The sequence below is a fragment of the Centroberyx affinis genome, unplaced genomic scaffold (genome assembly GCF_046629955.1).
Source record: "Centroberyx affinis isolate AG114_WGS23_722 - 3 ecotype Tasmania unplaced genomic scaffold, CSIRO-AGI_Caff_v1 ptg000394l_1, whole genome shotgun sequence".
Classification (NCBI taxonomy): Eukaryota; Metazoa; Chordata; class Actinopteri; order Beryciformes; family Berycidae; genus Centroberyx; species Centroberyx affinis.
The window spans coordinates 1-14274 of record NW_027279062.1 but is presented as its reverse complement, the minus strand read 5'-3'; the positions used below and the strand labels follow the sequence as shown (position 1 = coordinate 14274).

At 43.5% G+C, this 14274-nt stretch overlaps 2 protein-coding genes across 9 annotated transcripts in view; both read right to left on the bottom strand.

Moving 5' to 3' along the window:
• LOC139641667 (disco-interacting protein 2 homolog B-A-like) overlaps positions 1 to 10359 on the bottom strand; it is a 37073-nt gene extending 26714 nt beyond the window's left edge. For all 7 annotated transcript variants that reach the window (XM_071516195.1, XM_071516199.1, XM_071516198.1 and 4 more), the window contains exon 1: positions 10247 to 10359. In XM_071516195.1, coding sequence (XP_071372296.1) covers positions 10247 to 10331 — 85 coding nt within the window. In that variant the 5' untranslated portion in view covers positions 10332 to 10359. The remainder of the gene's footprint in view (positions 1 to 10246) is intronic.
• A 321-nt stretch (positions 10360 to 10680) lies between these two features.
• Positions 10681 to 13444, bottom strand: LOC139641669 (cyclic AMP-dependent transcription factor ATF-7-like). 2 transcript variants are annotated; one of them, XM_071516202.1, is made up of 3 exons: positions 13059 to 13444; positions 12854 to 12959; positions 10681 to 12665 (listed from the first exon to the last, which is right to left on the bottom strand). In XM_071516202.1, the coding sequence occupies exons 1-3, from the start codon at positions 13341 to 13343 to the stop codon at positions 12430 to 12432; spliced, it is 627 nt and encodes a 208-aa protein (XP_071372303.1). In that variant the 5' UTR covers positions 13344 to 13444; the 3' UTR covers positions 10681 to 12429. The 2 variants fall into 2 exon arrangements, 1 of the variants encoding a protein (XP_071372303.1); XR_011694982.1 differs by having other exon boundaries at positions 12536 to 12692; positions 13059 to 13089.
• Between the last annotated feature and the right edge of the window lie 830 nt (positions 13445 to 14274).

Below are 14274 nucleotides of genomic sequence, written 5' to 3'. Positions count from 1 at the left end.
GTGTGGAGATAAGATAAGCATTGCTGGAATAAAGCCTACTCCAATAGCACTCTATCTTAAGCTCCAAAATAGATGTTCTAAATGTAATATATCATGTAAATTAAGACAAATGTAACATCGTGAGACAGTGGATATGAATCTAGGCTTGAGTTATGGGAGCATAACTGTGGGCTTACCCTAGCAAAAGACTGAAGTATTAAGGTCCAGAATAAAGGACGACATATGGTCCTCCCCTGCTCTGCTCTGCGCCATCTCCACTCTTCATGCGTGTGTGTGTGTATGTGTGTGTGTGCATGTGTTGATACGCGTTCAAGTGCATGTGTGTGTGTGGGAGTGGGGGTTGTTCATTTGCCAAACCAACTGTCCTAAGGCCTAAAGAACCAGCACATTTTTATCTGTGTAACAAATATCCTACTGAAGCCTCCCAGTGGGCTTCCCTTACCAGCAGCCAAGCAGCTCACCCAGCCAAAAGATAACCCACTCCCTGCATCCACACACACACACACACACACACACGCACACACACAAACACACACAGACCTAACCACAGTTACAGAGGAACACGGATCCCGCAAAAATTAACAGCTTGACATTATTTATTGTCCAACTTAGGCTACATAATGCCGTCTCTGTTAGCTAACTACAGTCCAAAACATCTAGCTCTCTTTCTCTCTCTCTCTCTCTCTCTCTCTCTCTCTCTCTCTCACACACACACACACACACACACACACACGTTTCCTGCCTGGGAGGATGATGTCATGTTCTCCAGTACTCAATCTTGTGTCCTTTGACAGGGTTTTCCTGCAGATCTGGCAGACCAGCTCCAGTCCCAGCACTCCTGTCTCTGCAATGACTTTCTTTTTTTTTTTTTTGAATATCAGAGCACTTAAACTGCCATATGACAGACTGTGTAATTAGGCATTTGTTTCTTTGCATATCGCTCTGAGACGCACATATTTACAGTACAGTTTCATTACATAGCACAGTCTATGTGACCGTCAAGCCACCCTGCTACACCACAAATAAGAGGGTGCCACCAAGAGCTGAACACAGATCGCTGGATTCCACAATGCAAACACGACACTGCATGCTGACTCACCCACTTCCTCAGTCTGTCAGGGACATATACAGTATTTCTGACGGAATAACAGACAACTGATTTGAAAACAAAATTTTGACAGAAACAACAGAAATGTGGCATGTTGCTCAAACTTAGGTTAAAATTAGTCAAATATTCATCATTTCGAGTAGTTTAATATCTTAAGTTTAGCCACTTCTCTGGCATGAAGAGAGAAATATTGTATTTCATCATGGCAACGTGTCAAGGGAGGAGAGCTATCTCTGTGGAATATTGCTTTTGTGTGTGCGCATGTGTGTATACATACTTGCTGGGTGTGAACGACACAAAATGTAGGTGATAGTATGAAGATGCCAAAAGATCAGGGTGTGTCACAAGAGTGTGTGTCAAAAGGTACATGCAGTTAGGCTAGGTGTGCGACAATGTGCTTTCAGCTTATTGCTTTTATCAAATGGCAGTGACACATCACTGTATTAAAAAAGAAAACAAAAAATGTAAAATGAATCTTTGATTTGATTCTTCCATCGAGCAAAACCCTAGTTCTTGAAGAATAAAGTATTTCTTCATCTAACAGTGGCCCTTTAGATAAAGTCTAATGCTGCCTCTACTCTTTCCTATGGGTGAAATGTTTTGGCTTTCGTTTAGATTAGGCAAAAACAAGTTTAAGCACTCAGCCACATAATATCAGTCCTTGCCTATTTAAAGTTACTATTAAAGAACTATTAAAGATAAGCTTAGATAAGATAAGAAGTTAAAAGTGTTGTATGCTTACTGCAAGCATAGATACAGTATATTGACTAAGACAATACAGCTGGTGTTACAGGCACTGGTGAACAAAAAAAGTCCTTAACAATACCTACAACCTGGAATCTGGGGGAAAAAAATGGGAAAAGATAAAAAAAAAAAAAAGAGCTATGGAAAAATGTACATGGTTTTCCTTCCTTCCTGCAGGTCCCAGGTGGTTCTCTCTCTGGAAGAGCAAGCAGGGTGTGTCCAACTCAGGTAACAGAGTGACTCATGTTTCACTCCACACACTCATGACACGCACCTCATAGGTGGGGAATGGGAATGACAACAATAAGAACAGGGGCTGCAAGAAATGCGTTCATGCATGTGTTGAGTTAGACTGAAACTGCAGAAAAGAAACCTTGACTCAGCCAGTGCCCCCCCCCCCCCCTCTCTCTGTGCACTGCAGAGGGAGAGGACAAAGCAGGACAAAGCATTGTCCTCCCCCCCCCCCCCCCATCTCCCCACCTCACATGTGATCTCTGTAGTTTGATGAGCATGAAAATGATGTAAACCAAATGCCATGGTTGTCTCAATCACAAGATCTCATGGGACATTCTGTCGAGGAGCTTGTAGTGGCTTCCCCCCACTACTATCAACAAAATACCAAACAATAGCTCTAGTTGTGGGGGGATGGTGTCACATTCTGTACAGTACAGCAGTTCAAGACACTTGTAATCTATGCCAAAGAGTACTGAAGGCAATCTGGTGAGCAGATGTCCTATTAAGACTTAACTTTATGTTGGTGTTGTCTCTATTTTAGCAGTTCACTGTCAGTTGACTATGGCTCTTCTCAGTTAAAACAAGCCACGGACGAGATTGTTGTACAGGTCTGCAGCATAAAGTGACAATCCATTGGGAAGTTCTTTGTGTTTTTTCCAGGGTTAGGGTTAGGGTCCATCTACTCTTGTCTTAGCTATTTCCACGGCACTAAGGAAGTGGAACGTGTACCATTTCCAACTTATTTTGCTAGCCAGTGGTACCATAAGAGTGAGATTTGGGCCTGGGGACTTCACCAGAGACAAACTTGTAGATGAGCTCTTCTGTTACAATCTCATGTTTCCTCCATAATAGCTTTAACGGCTTAGCAGACCATTCGATTGTGTTACTGTACTTTTGGCTACAGCATATGGGCCTTCTAATCCTCACAGGGTTTATAGAAAATTCACAAAGTAAAAGTGTGTGTGTGTTGTGGGGTGGGGGTGGGTACCAAATGGGCTGTGTCCATAGCAACCCTGCCCATGTGGTGCCCCATGAGGGAACAACAGCATTGGGCCTGGGCCTGGCTGTCTTGAGTGGTAGTGGAAGATGTAAAGACTCCTTAAATACAACCATGGTGATAATACAGGTCATCACCATTCAATGAGGGTGCCATGTATGGAGGCTGGTTACACATGGAGTGCATCAGGAAGGAATAAATAAATGAATAGTTTGATAAAACACTATTTAAAATATATACAAGCTTTTTTTGTATTTCTGGTGACAGTGAACGCTAGGCCAGACAGTCAGACAAGACAAAGGACAGACTAACTGTTATGTCTCATACTTGTCAAACTTATTAATGGATTTTGAATATGCTGTACTGTCTGTCATGAAATGTATTTTGTATTTGTCATGTTGTGGCTTTTATGCTGCACTGTTTATGTAGTGTGATGTCATCAGGTAAAGATAATAAAGAAATAAAGAAAACTAAAAATAAGTTCATATTCAGGGACAGTGTGGGCTCATCATTGGTGTTGAGAGTCTAAAGCATGTGGTGCTGCACACACTCCGACTGCAGCAACTTCCACTTGGCGCTTCTCAATAATTCAGGGAACAGCACAGTGACCTGACCACTACATACTACTCTCTCTCACTCACTGCCATTTAATTGCGGGGTGTAAGGTTTGGGAGAATCAGCGTATACCAGAACTGTATGACGAAATCCTAATGACATGACTATCACATGGTAGTAAAGACCAAATAGATCATAGGAACTTGAGTCTGATTATCGCAAAGGCTTTAATGAAATGGCGAGGCATGACAGTAACCCTAGAAGAGGCAGGGAATCCATCTGGAGTTCACTGTAGACTCGTATGTGGGATGGGTACAGCTACCAAGTTGACAGTATGTACGTCTGTGTGTGTCTGCGTGTGGGTGTGCACTCACAGTCACAAATAAATTATTCACTCTCTTTTCAACACAAAGCTTCATGGCATTCTAGGTAGCGGGTGCGGCATTTGTGTGTGTGTGGGGTGCGCACACTGGAATTAGGCACATAAGGTGTTATATAATACTCATGATTCATTTCCAAAAAAAAAAAAAAACATGAACCTGCTGTTGTGTTTCTCTGTGGCATGGGTGGCAGAGCGGTCCTTCTTTCACGGTGTTCCTTTCCAAGACAATTGAGCGCACAGTCGTTAATCAAGTCTCTGAATTCCTTTCTGAGAACAACCTATATGATCCTAACCAGTCTGGCTTCAAACGCGGACACTCTACCGAGACTGGGCTCTTGTCTGTAGTGGAAACACTGCAATCAGCTAGAGCTGCCGGTCAGTCCTCTGTTCTAATGTTGCTTGACCTATCGGCTGCCTTTGACACGGTTAACCACCAAATCCTCCTCTCCACACTCGCTGAGCTTGGCTTCTCAGGATCTGCTCTCCGCTGGTTTGAGTCCTACCTCTCAGGGAAATCCTTTAGAGTGCCTTGGAGAGGGGAAGTGTCTAAATCCCACTGCTTGTCCACAAGGGTACATCAAGGGTCAGTGCTTGGACCCCTTCTCTTTTCAATATACACCACCTCACTTGGTGCAGTCATCCGCTCACATGGCTTCTCATACCACTCATATGCTGACGATACCCAGCTCCTCCCATCGTTCCCGCCAGACGACCCCACAGTCTCGGCACGGATATCGGCATGCCTCGCTGATATCTCGGCATGGATGAAGGAACGCCACCTTCAGCTTAACCTGTCAAAGACTGAGCTCCTTGTCATCCCAGCCAGTCCCTCTGTACAACAGATCAGTATCCAGCTCCAATCAGCTCAGCTCGTTCCCGCAAAGTCTGCCAGAAACTTGGGTGTCATGAGTGATGACCAACTAACCTTCAAGGAGCATGTGGCTTCTGTTGCTCGGTCATGCCAATTTGCCCTGTACAACATCAGGATCAGACCCTACCTGTCTGAGCATGCAGCACAACTCCTAGTATAGGCGCTTGTGATATTACAAGCCCAGGAGCCCTGCCTTACTGGCAGGGCTCCCGGCATGTACGCTCAAACCTCTGCAGATGATCCAGAATGCGGCGGTGCGTCTGGTCTTCAACCAGCCCAAAAGAGCACATGTCACTCCACTGTTCATATCCCTCCACTGGCTCCCAGTTGCTGCCCGCATCAAGTCCTTGATGCTCGCCTACAAAGCAGCAACCAAAACGGCTCCTACCTACCTGAACTCCCTCATTCAGGTCTACGCTCCCTCCCGCCCACTACGCTCTGCCAAGAAACGGCACCTGGTGCTGCCACCACAACAAGGCCCTAAGTCTCTAGCCAGACTCTTCTCACTCCGGTTCCTCGGTGGTGGAACGAGGTACCAAACTCCATTTGATCCGCAGAGTCCCTCTCAATCTTTAAGAAAAGGCTAAAGACCCAGCTCTTTAGTGAACACCTTCTCACCTGATGGACTGTGTAATCCCAAAAAAAAAAAATCTTTATCTGTCTCTATGCATTGCCTCTATGCACTGCCTTGTATGGAGGGTTTTAAGGACTGAAACAAAATATATAAATACATAAATAATTATATAATTAAATGCTTAAATAAATATATAATTATATAATAAAATGCTTAAATAAATGAATAAATAAATAAATAATTATGTGATTTTATGCTTGTCACCATAAATCACAAATTAAATGAGACAATAAATATATGAATGTTAAATTTATTTGTGTATTTATTTATTTATTCGTATATTAATTTACTTATTTACATATTCATTTATTCACACATTTATTTATCTATTTATAATTTTATTTATTTATTTATATATACTTTCATTTATCCATAGTGTAACTTGCTGCAGCGAAATAAATAAATCTGTCAAATCTGTCAGGGGGCGGACTCTGCCCTGAGATTGGTGGTTGAACTTGAATCTACTGCTTTTGCCTAATTCAAGATTGCAGCACCCGGTGCAGATCTTAATGAAATCTTGCGTGCTACAATGGTAGATATGTTGGCTGTAGCTGACCAGATGGAGGCAAATGCCAATTCCTATGCTTTTTTAGATCAGATTGAGGGCTTCGCTGAACGAATTGGAATGATATCAGCCCTGACTGACACAGAAACTGGTTGAGCCTGCTGGGTCTGTAATACTGTACATTCACCAATCAGAGACTTTAACCAGCCCCCTGACTTTTGATGGATGAAGTTGCACCTATGTCTCGTAGCACCTATGTCCTGTTGGACCAGAACTTAGCTTTATGGCACTTTCTCTCATTGTTCTCTCCTGACTAGATCCTTGCTTGTGTTGTATTAAAATCTTATATGTACGTCGCTTTGGATAAAAGCGTCTGCCAAATGGGAAATTGTAATTGTGTAAAACCAAGTCTGTGGCCCTGACCGCTGGCTGCAGATCAGAGGACAGCTCCTCTGCTACAGTTAATGAGCTTTTAAATAGATAGGCTAAAGCAGCTTCCTTCCTGCCCCTGTCAATGCTGCATGTACACACACAAACACACACACATAATGGCACATCGACACGCCATCTGACATGTACACATACATGCACCCACACACATGCTCCGTCAGTTCCAGCTGGCCTTTACCAACCCATCAGCCGTAACGATGCATCTTACTTATCTTGATGGAGAGGTAAAGATTAGACAGAAATAGGAAAGGAGTAGGGGGCAACAGGAAAAATGATGGACAGATAGAGAGGAGGCAGTGATGGCACCAGAGAGAGAGAGGGAGAGAGAGACAGAGAGAGATCCCCAGCAGCAGTACTGGCCCATTGTGACTCAAAGGCTAAATGAGCCAGGCGTGTTGCCCCCTGATGCTCTGTGACCTAGATTGGGAGACGCAGGCACGGCCATAATCTCTCATTTCTCTCTCTTCCTCTCTCGCTCTCTCTCTCTCCTCTGTATGGCATGGAACAGGCTGCCGAGATGAAAACCTGCCTCTCCTCCACAGCAACAAAGACAGACAGCAGGGTGGACACTAGTCACTGGGAACTCCACACATCCACTCGCTGCTTATTAGCCGGTTACAGCACTTGTTCACCATGGCATACTGTTTTTTTTTTACTCCATCATGCACACAGGCTGTGGAGGAGCGGGGAGTAGGAAACAGCGATCTAATAAAAAGGATAGAGGACAATAATGCAAGTAACTGTAAAATCTATGTGGAAAAATGGTAGACTTTACATTCAACTTTTGTTTTTTTTGTATTGTATGCTTTATTGGACATAACATGCACACAAGCGCACATACACATGTATATAGACATACATGTATGGTCTATGTAGTTGGGTGTGGAACGATGGGGGAGAGGGGATGACATGCATCATAGGTCGTGACTTGCACTGAGAACACTGTAAGTACTATGCTACGCTCCATTGTTATAGCACTCAATTACTCCACAGAGTAAGAGACGCCTCCTGTGTGAACAGTATCTGGACAAAGCAAATCTTCTCGGGTCATCTTCACTCTCAGTTTCTCTGTCTGTCTCTCACTCTCTCGCACACAAACACACTGCAGACACTTTGATACCCACACACACTCCCAAGTTGAGCAGCTTAAAACAGTCCTGGTACAGTGCTCTAAATTCCAGTCCAACTCAATCACCATGCCTTTGATCCCTTCAATGGCTTTCATTGTGTCCTTACAGGCACTGAGGTTAACACGGGTGGAGTTTCTCTCTCACACACACTCACACACGCAGACAGACCCACACACTGCATCCCACAACTACCGCTGTGAAAAAAAAAATGCTGATGCATATTTTCCTCTATTTGTTGCTATGGGAGTCCCATCTATGGGGACCACAATGGGGTGATTGTTGCTATGTAAAGGATATGCATGAGAAGCATTAAGACTCATAGGGCAGCCAGCTGCTGCTTGCCTTGTCCTGACAGCGCTGTGCAGAGTGCCGTTGAGCATAAGGCTAATGCACTTCATCCCACTGGAAGACACGGACAAAAGGACCTGGCATCTGTACAGCACTGGCCTTTTGATTAGCAAAAGAGGTTTCTCTGATATTAAGTTACAAAAGCTGAGAGAGCAGTCCTCCTCCGAGCCCGTTCCTCTCCAGCGGAGGGACGGCCACTCTGGGGGAGTCATGTTACCATTCACTACACTTAAGCCTTAAATGACTGGAGCCCTTTCCAATGACTCTGACTGTGCTCAAGAGATTTCTGACTGTCCTGTCTACAGAAGAGCCATGGCTGCTCCAATCTGACCCGTAAAGCAGCCCGCCATTTCTATGCCATTGTATGATACATCAATGGGTGTAAATGGTTAGTAAGCATGATTAGTGGATTTACACTGTATTTCACAGTGATGGAAAATGCCCTTACACTGAGCACAGATTACTTAAAATAAAGCCTGCCAAAGTAAGAGTCTAGCCATGTTCATGCCACAGTGTAATCACAATTTTTTGGCTAACTTCAAGACTGATGTATAACGATTCAGGCCTGCCAGATTTATCAAATGCTTAATTTCTCAATCACTACACTTTCCTTACATCCCTAACAAAAAAGGGTGCAGCAACTTGTAACTTTGTTAATTAAAGTGCCATTTAAATATGATGATGACTATGATGATTATTGATATTATTAATTTATTATCACCATATGCCATTCCATATGCACTCTAAATTACCCTGAGAACCAGACAGCCTATGTGATTTCTCTCCATGAACTCCCTCTCAGTGAGTGTGGACCATCACTCCTCCACCCTCATTATCACACTGTTAATTGGTGTCTATTATTAACCAGGACACACACGCATCTCCAGTTCAGGCCAAGGCATGTCATGATCCAGTCAGGCTGATAACATGTCAGCAAAGACCTGACCTATATTTTTAAAACTGAACTGCTCACCTGAAACAATTGGAATGCTATTAAGAAAGTAGTATCACCACTATATATAATAACAGGCCTGTATATCTTGCAGTTTTGCCTTAATTCAATTGTTCTGCAAGAGACTAAGTGTCTATCTATTGTCTAGATGTAACAAGTGGCAGGGTGTTTTTTAAAAAAAAACGTTAAGAGATCTAGCTCGTATGAAAAAAGAATTACCAGCTAGAGTCTGATGTTTTCTCTGTTCAAATCTTCAAACACATGTTCTGTGAGATCTGTCTTTTCATAACTGAAAGAAAAGAAAAAAAACGTCTTGACACTTGATTCTGTTTCTGTTACTATCACCAACAAAGAAACACAACAGGCAGAACAGGGTGGCAAACTGTTTCCACCTGTTTTCTCTGATGATTCAAAGTTTCACCTTGCTGCACATGTCCCGTCTTTCATCCTGGGCAGGATAGCTTGCTTCAGGTGTAAGGGGGGGGGGGGGGGGGGGGGTCAAGAGGGACTCAACCACAGGCATCATTAGTACCCATACATCCTCTGCTTCCCTTCCCATGTGAAACATAACATTACTCATCCACCCCCGGGCACCTGAGAACTGCACAGCACCAATCAAGCTGCACTGTGATTCACTGTGCAAGGAGGAGACTTGCATAACAGCAGCACACAGACTCCCTTTCCCATAGTCTGATTTTGCAAAACAAAGCGTGTCCTACTGCAAATTTCCTACTGCACTGAGTCTGAAGCAGCGCAGTTCAGTGTTGGAGGGGAGACCGCATCATTTGTCTCCACTCATCTCTGGAGCAATAGACACAAAGCCCCCCCATGATGAGGAACTTGACCCATTTTCCTCGACAGGAGCAAAAGCTATATATGCGCGCGGACAGCTGTGATGACAAGCCATTTGACGTGTAGGCAGCCAGATATCTCTAGCTCAAAACACGCTACGGGGAAAGAAAAAAAAAAGACTAAAACATGTCACAACACTGAGAAAAAACACTGAGACTTTTGCCCGCAGCATATAGGCTATCGTTACCTATAAAATAGATATATTTATTTTTACCAAAAAAAAGCAGCAGAAAGGGTGAAGTTAATGAAAATGACAGCTATAAAGGAGGTCAGTGTGTTTTTCATCATTTGGACTAGTCTATAGAGTCGTGCCCGGACACACTGCAGCAGGTCCGTCTCATCCAGCTGACACGGGACGGCTGTTTGTTGACGTTTTTATGGTCCGTGTGGTCACGATATGCGACTCTTCGCTCAACTGAAAGAGTGCAGTCGCATTTATTAACGCCGCAGCCCCGACTATTATTGTGCTGTATGAACACCTTACCTTCGGATAGCTCCAGATCCAACTCCGCCAGCTGGTCCCTGACCTCTTTAGGCAAAGCCGACATATCAACACCGCGGTCGGCCATCGTTGGACGCACGGCAGCCTGCAGAATATTTATTGTACCGGACGACGGCGGTGACAGGATTTAAAGTCCAGCATGAAGCTCTAAATCAAGATGTGGTGTGTAGTCCATCTCTGCGACTCCCCGACACCGCCATAACTGTGGGAGATGGAACAACTCACCAGAGGAATTTGTCACATGACCAGGTCTGATGTTAATTGTTGTGACTGGCTCGTGGGATGAGGAGGACCTCCTGCTCCCTCTGCTGTTGCTCTACAGCAGTGCGTCTGCACAACACAAACCCCTCAGGATGCACTCAACTGCCACCCTGTGCTACAAGTGGAAGCCCATGCTGATTAACCTCTTTTCCATTAACTTATTTTATTTTTTGCCCGAGACAATTTATTCATTAGTTGAGACTATACACAAGTTAATTTTACCCATCTTGAGGACTCATTATTTGAGAAACTTCCTCCATTTAGGTATCTTCTATAGAGACAATTTTTCATGTGGAACTTAACCTCTGTTGAATACATAAAAGACATCTACTCTTTAACAAAATAAGGGGACATACTATCACATGATGGAAAAGAAAAAAGCCTAGCATGCCTACAGAGAAAAATAAACATTTTTAAACAGTGACATGTTATAAAAAAAAAACACAACTTGACAAGGAAAAAATAAACATGATAGTCTTGAAAGCACAATGTGGTATAAAATAACAATCTGCATTTAAGAACTCAAATTTCAAAAGAAGCACCTTACACGTGTAATAGGTATACTTCATGACACAAGACAGCTTTTCAAATGTTGGAAAGCACCCAAGACCTGGACATCCATAATTCTCTATAGATGTGCTCTAACCACCAATTTCATTCAAGAATATTCATCTTCACATTTTCTCTGGTCATCCAATATCTTTAGTTTTCAACTGAAATAGACCAAACCTCTCTCAGTGGCTGGGCTACACATGTCAGCTAAATGCAAGAGCATTGATATTCAATAGAAAAATATATTGCACTACTCTTTCCTCAACTGAAATGCCTGGGTAAATGATTTAAAAATCTAGTACGTTTGATTATCATATAAAGGGTATCTAAAGCTAACCATTTCAAGTGTGTTACATTAGGACTGAGGATGGAATCCTTACATAACAAGGACAATTTTTGCATCAATCATTTGATGTTATAAAAACGGAAGAAAAGCAGATCAATAAAACCAGCAATAATATGACCAGACACGAACAAACAGTGGTATTCTTCAGCCTCCACTAATCCATGCAGTCAATAGGGTTTCATACATATAGTCTAGATGTACTGAGATCCCTTCCAAATGGGTTAAAACACATGGTAAAAAATAAAGGCCTAAGTTAGGCGCACTCTATGACAAAGGGGAAACAATGCGTACTGTCCCAAGACAAACGTATTAAACGTGTATTACGGTGACTAAATCAACGCGTATATTGAGAAGTAACTTAAAAAAGGGAAATTTAGACAGTAGAGTGAAGAATAGTTTGGGAAGTAGCCAAAAAGGAACATTAGAGATAATTTCCAGGCTGCCTATTTCTGCAGTCAAGTTGCCCAATCCCAGCGTAGCAGCCATTAAAACATTTCATACAGGCAGTAGATAATGGATACATTACTGCAAAATAGTCAGCCTTGAAAGTACCTAATCACACCACAACCCAATGTGTGTGCCAGAGTTGGGCTGAAGATGCATTTGAAGCACAAGTGAAATGAAAATAACTGTTCTGATGTAAGGATTTTTGATTCATACTTTTTATCCCAATTCAAAAAACTTTTCCAACTGCTGTAACTGAAAAGGAATGACCCCAAACCCTGCAAGAGTGTCAGATGTGTTATTCATATGTACATACACAGAGTGACCAAGCTTCTCTGAACAGGGAGCTGTCAAAGGGTCGAGGGTTGATGGAGGCATTACGCCGTGGGTTCAGTGATTATCATTGGCTGTGAGGGGAGGAGGGCATCTTCGCCTGGGGTGGGGTGGGCAGGGGGGATGGGGGTCAATGTCAACAATGGGTAGGTCCCTCTCTCAAACACCTTGCACTAGTCCGGCCTCCAAAAAGCCATTTGAGTTCATACTGGCTACCTGCGCCAGCGCATCATCTGGGGGCCGGCTGTGACTGCGTAGCCATGACGACCCCTCCTGGCTGGCCCGCTCCCATTCCAGCCAAGACTGACATGGCCACAGCCTCTGCGGCGCGGACACTCAGGCCATTGATGGTGGCCCCTGGGCTGGAGGCAGGGGCAGGGGGCGAAGGCCCGTGCTGGATGACTGCCGCTGGGGAGCCAATGGGCTCAGCGGAGGGCTCCCTGCTGGTTTCCTCTCCTCCTGCAGCTACAGACAGAGAGAGAAATATTCACCCTTAGAGAGGTGAGCGAGTAAAAAAAAAACATTAGATGGATGAGATGGAAGCTGGATCTTGAAAACAAACAAACAAAAAAAAACAAGCAATTGAATTAAGTGATGAAATGCAAAAGAGACTTGTGAAGCTTGTTGGTCAGTCCATGATCTTTAATGGTTACCTAAGAAGGCAGCCTTCTTCTGCATGACAGTGACGGGACAGTCTTTGTGGGCCAGGAGGAGCTGCTTCAGTTGGGTCACCTCATTCCTCAACAGGGTTACTTCATTCTGATGGTAACGCAAAGCATACAGTACACACGTCATTCCAACTGTGGCCGCGTTTAACTGGCTAACGCACTCTAGAGCATCAGTGTATGGGAGACTCACGGTCAGGGAGACATTCATGTTGGCAAGGTCCTCTGCCTTCTTCTCCAGGGAGCACACCCAGACCTTTCGTTTCTGCCTGCAGCGGGAGGCGGCTGCCCGATTTCTTTCCAGAAAACGCTGTCTCCGCTCGTCAGGGTCCATCTCCGAAGCTCGCCGCCGCCGGCCCCCTGTTGGCTGAGCAGGGGACACCTGGGGAATGAGAGGGAAAAAACAATATATTGGTATGCGTATAGCAATACAGGAGAAGAATTGCCTGTGTCTGAACAGTTTCACAGTTGCATGCATATCCTGAGGTTAGGACCGATGTATGTTAAATAACAGAAACATCTTCCCAAAAAGAGGAAGAGCAACTCACTCTCCTTCAGTATTATATTTTTCCCCACAGGCAGTAATGTTACACAGTCTGGCAGAGAAAGGTCTGAATAAGTGCTGTAGCGGTATACGCCATTTTCAAAAAACGCCCTTCCTCTCTTATGTGGAATGGGCAACCTTAATGGTGGGGGAGAAAAATGGAACTTGATCATTCTGTGGGGGCTGGAAGGTGTGTGTATGAACATGCACTATTCACATATGACACCCACATATATCACCTTTAATAGTGTAATACGCATGTAATAAACAACCTAATGAGGGGTAAGTGTACATAAGTTTAGAACAGAAGAAAATCCAAAGGCATCAGTCTTTCACATTTTCTGAATTACAGTGTCAAATTGATGAGCATCCATGACTAAAACATTGAATATACCACTCAACTATTATTCATTTTAAAAAATAAAGTGTTTTTATTTTTATATTTATATTTTATTATTATATTTGCAGTATTTTAGTTAACTTTGGCGGTGTCTACTGATTAGGCTGATAAAGAGTCCAAAAGTTGTTTTTAAGCATACATAAATGGCCAAATGTGCTGTAAATTGATGTGGCAAATTATACAATAATCATTAAGACATTCTAAAGAGCTTGGTTAATGTTCAGAAAATCTGTAGGAGTATGGTAATATGAGTTGTGATGGCAATATATGCAGCAAACAGTGAATATTAAATCAAGAGAAATTGCCAACATAGATTTAAAGAGTCCAAAGCACCTCATGAAATTGTGACTACATGGTCCTGTCCTACCTGCGGTGGTGGCTGGATGTAAGAGTGTGTGGGCTGGACCCCACCTGCCAGTCTCCATCTCTTCTCTTCTCTACACTCTCCCATGTAGGATCCATGTC

Coding starts and splice junctions, on each gene's coding strand:
- LOC139641669 (XM_071516202.1), bottom strand. CDS start 13,343: ATGCATGCAACTGTGAAACTGTTCAGACACAGGCAATTCTTCTCCTGT. Junction 12,960..13,058: donor ACATGAATGTCTCCCTGACC/GTGAGTCTCCCA, acceptor CGTTACCATCAG/AATGAAGTAACCCTGTTGAG. Junction 12,666..12,853: donor GAAGAAGGCTGCCTTCTTAG/GTAACCATTAAA, acceptor CTCTGTCTGTAG/CTGCAGGAGGAGAGGAAACC.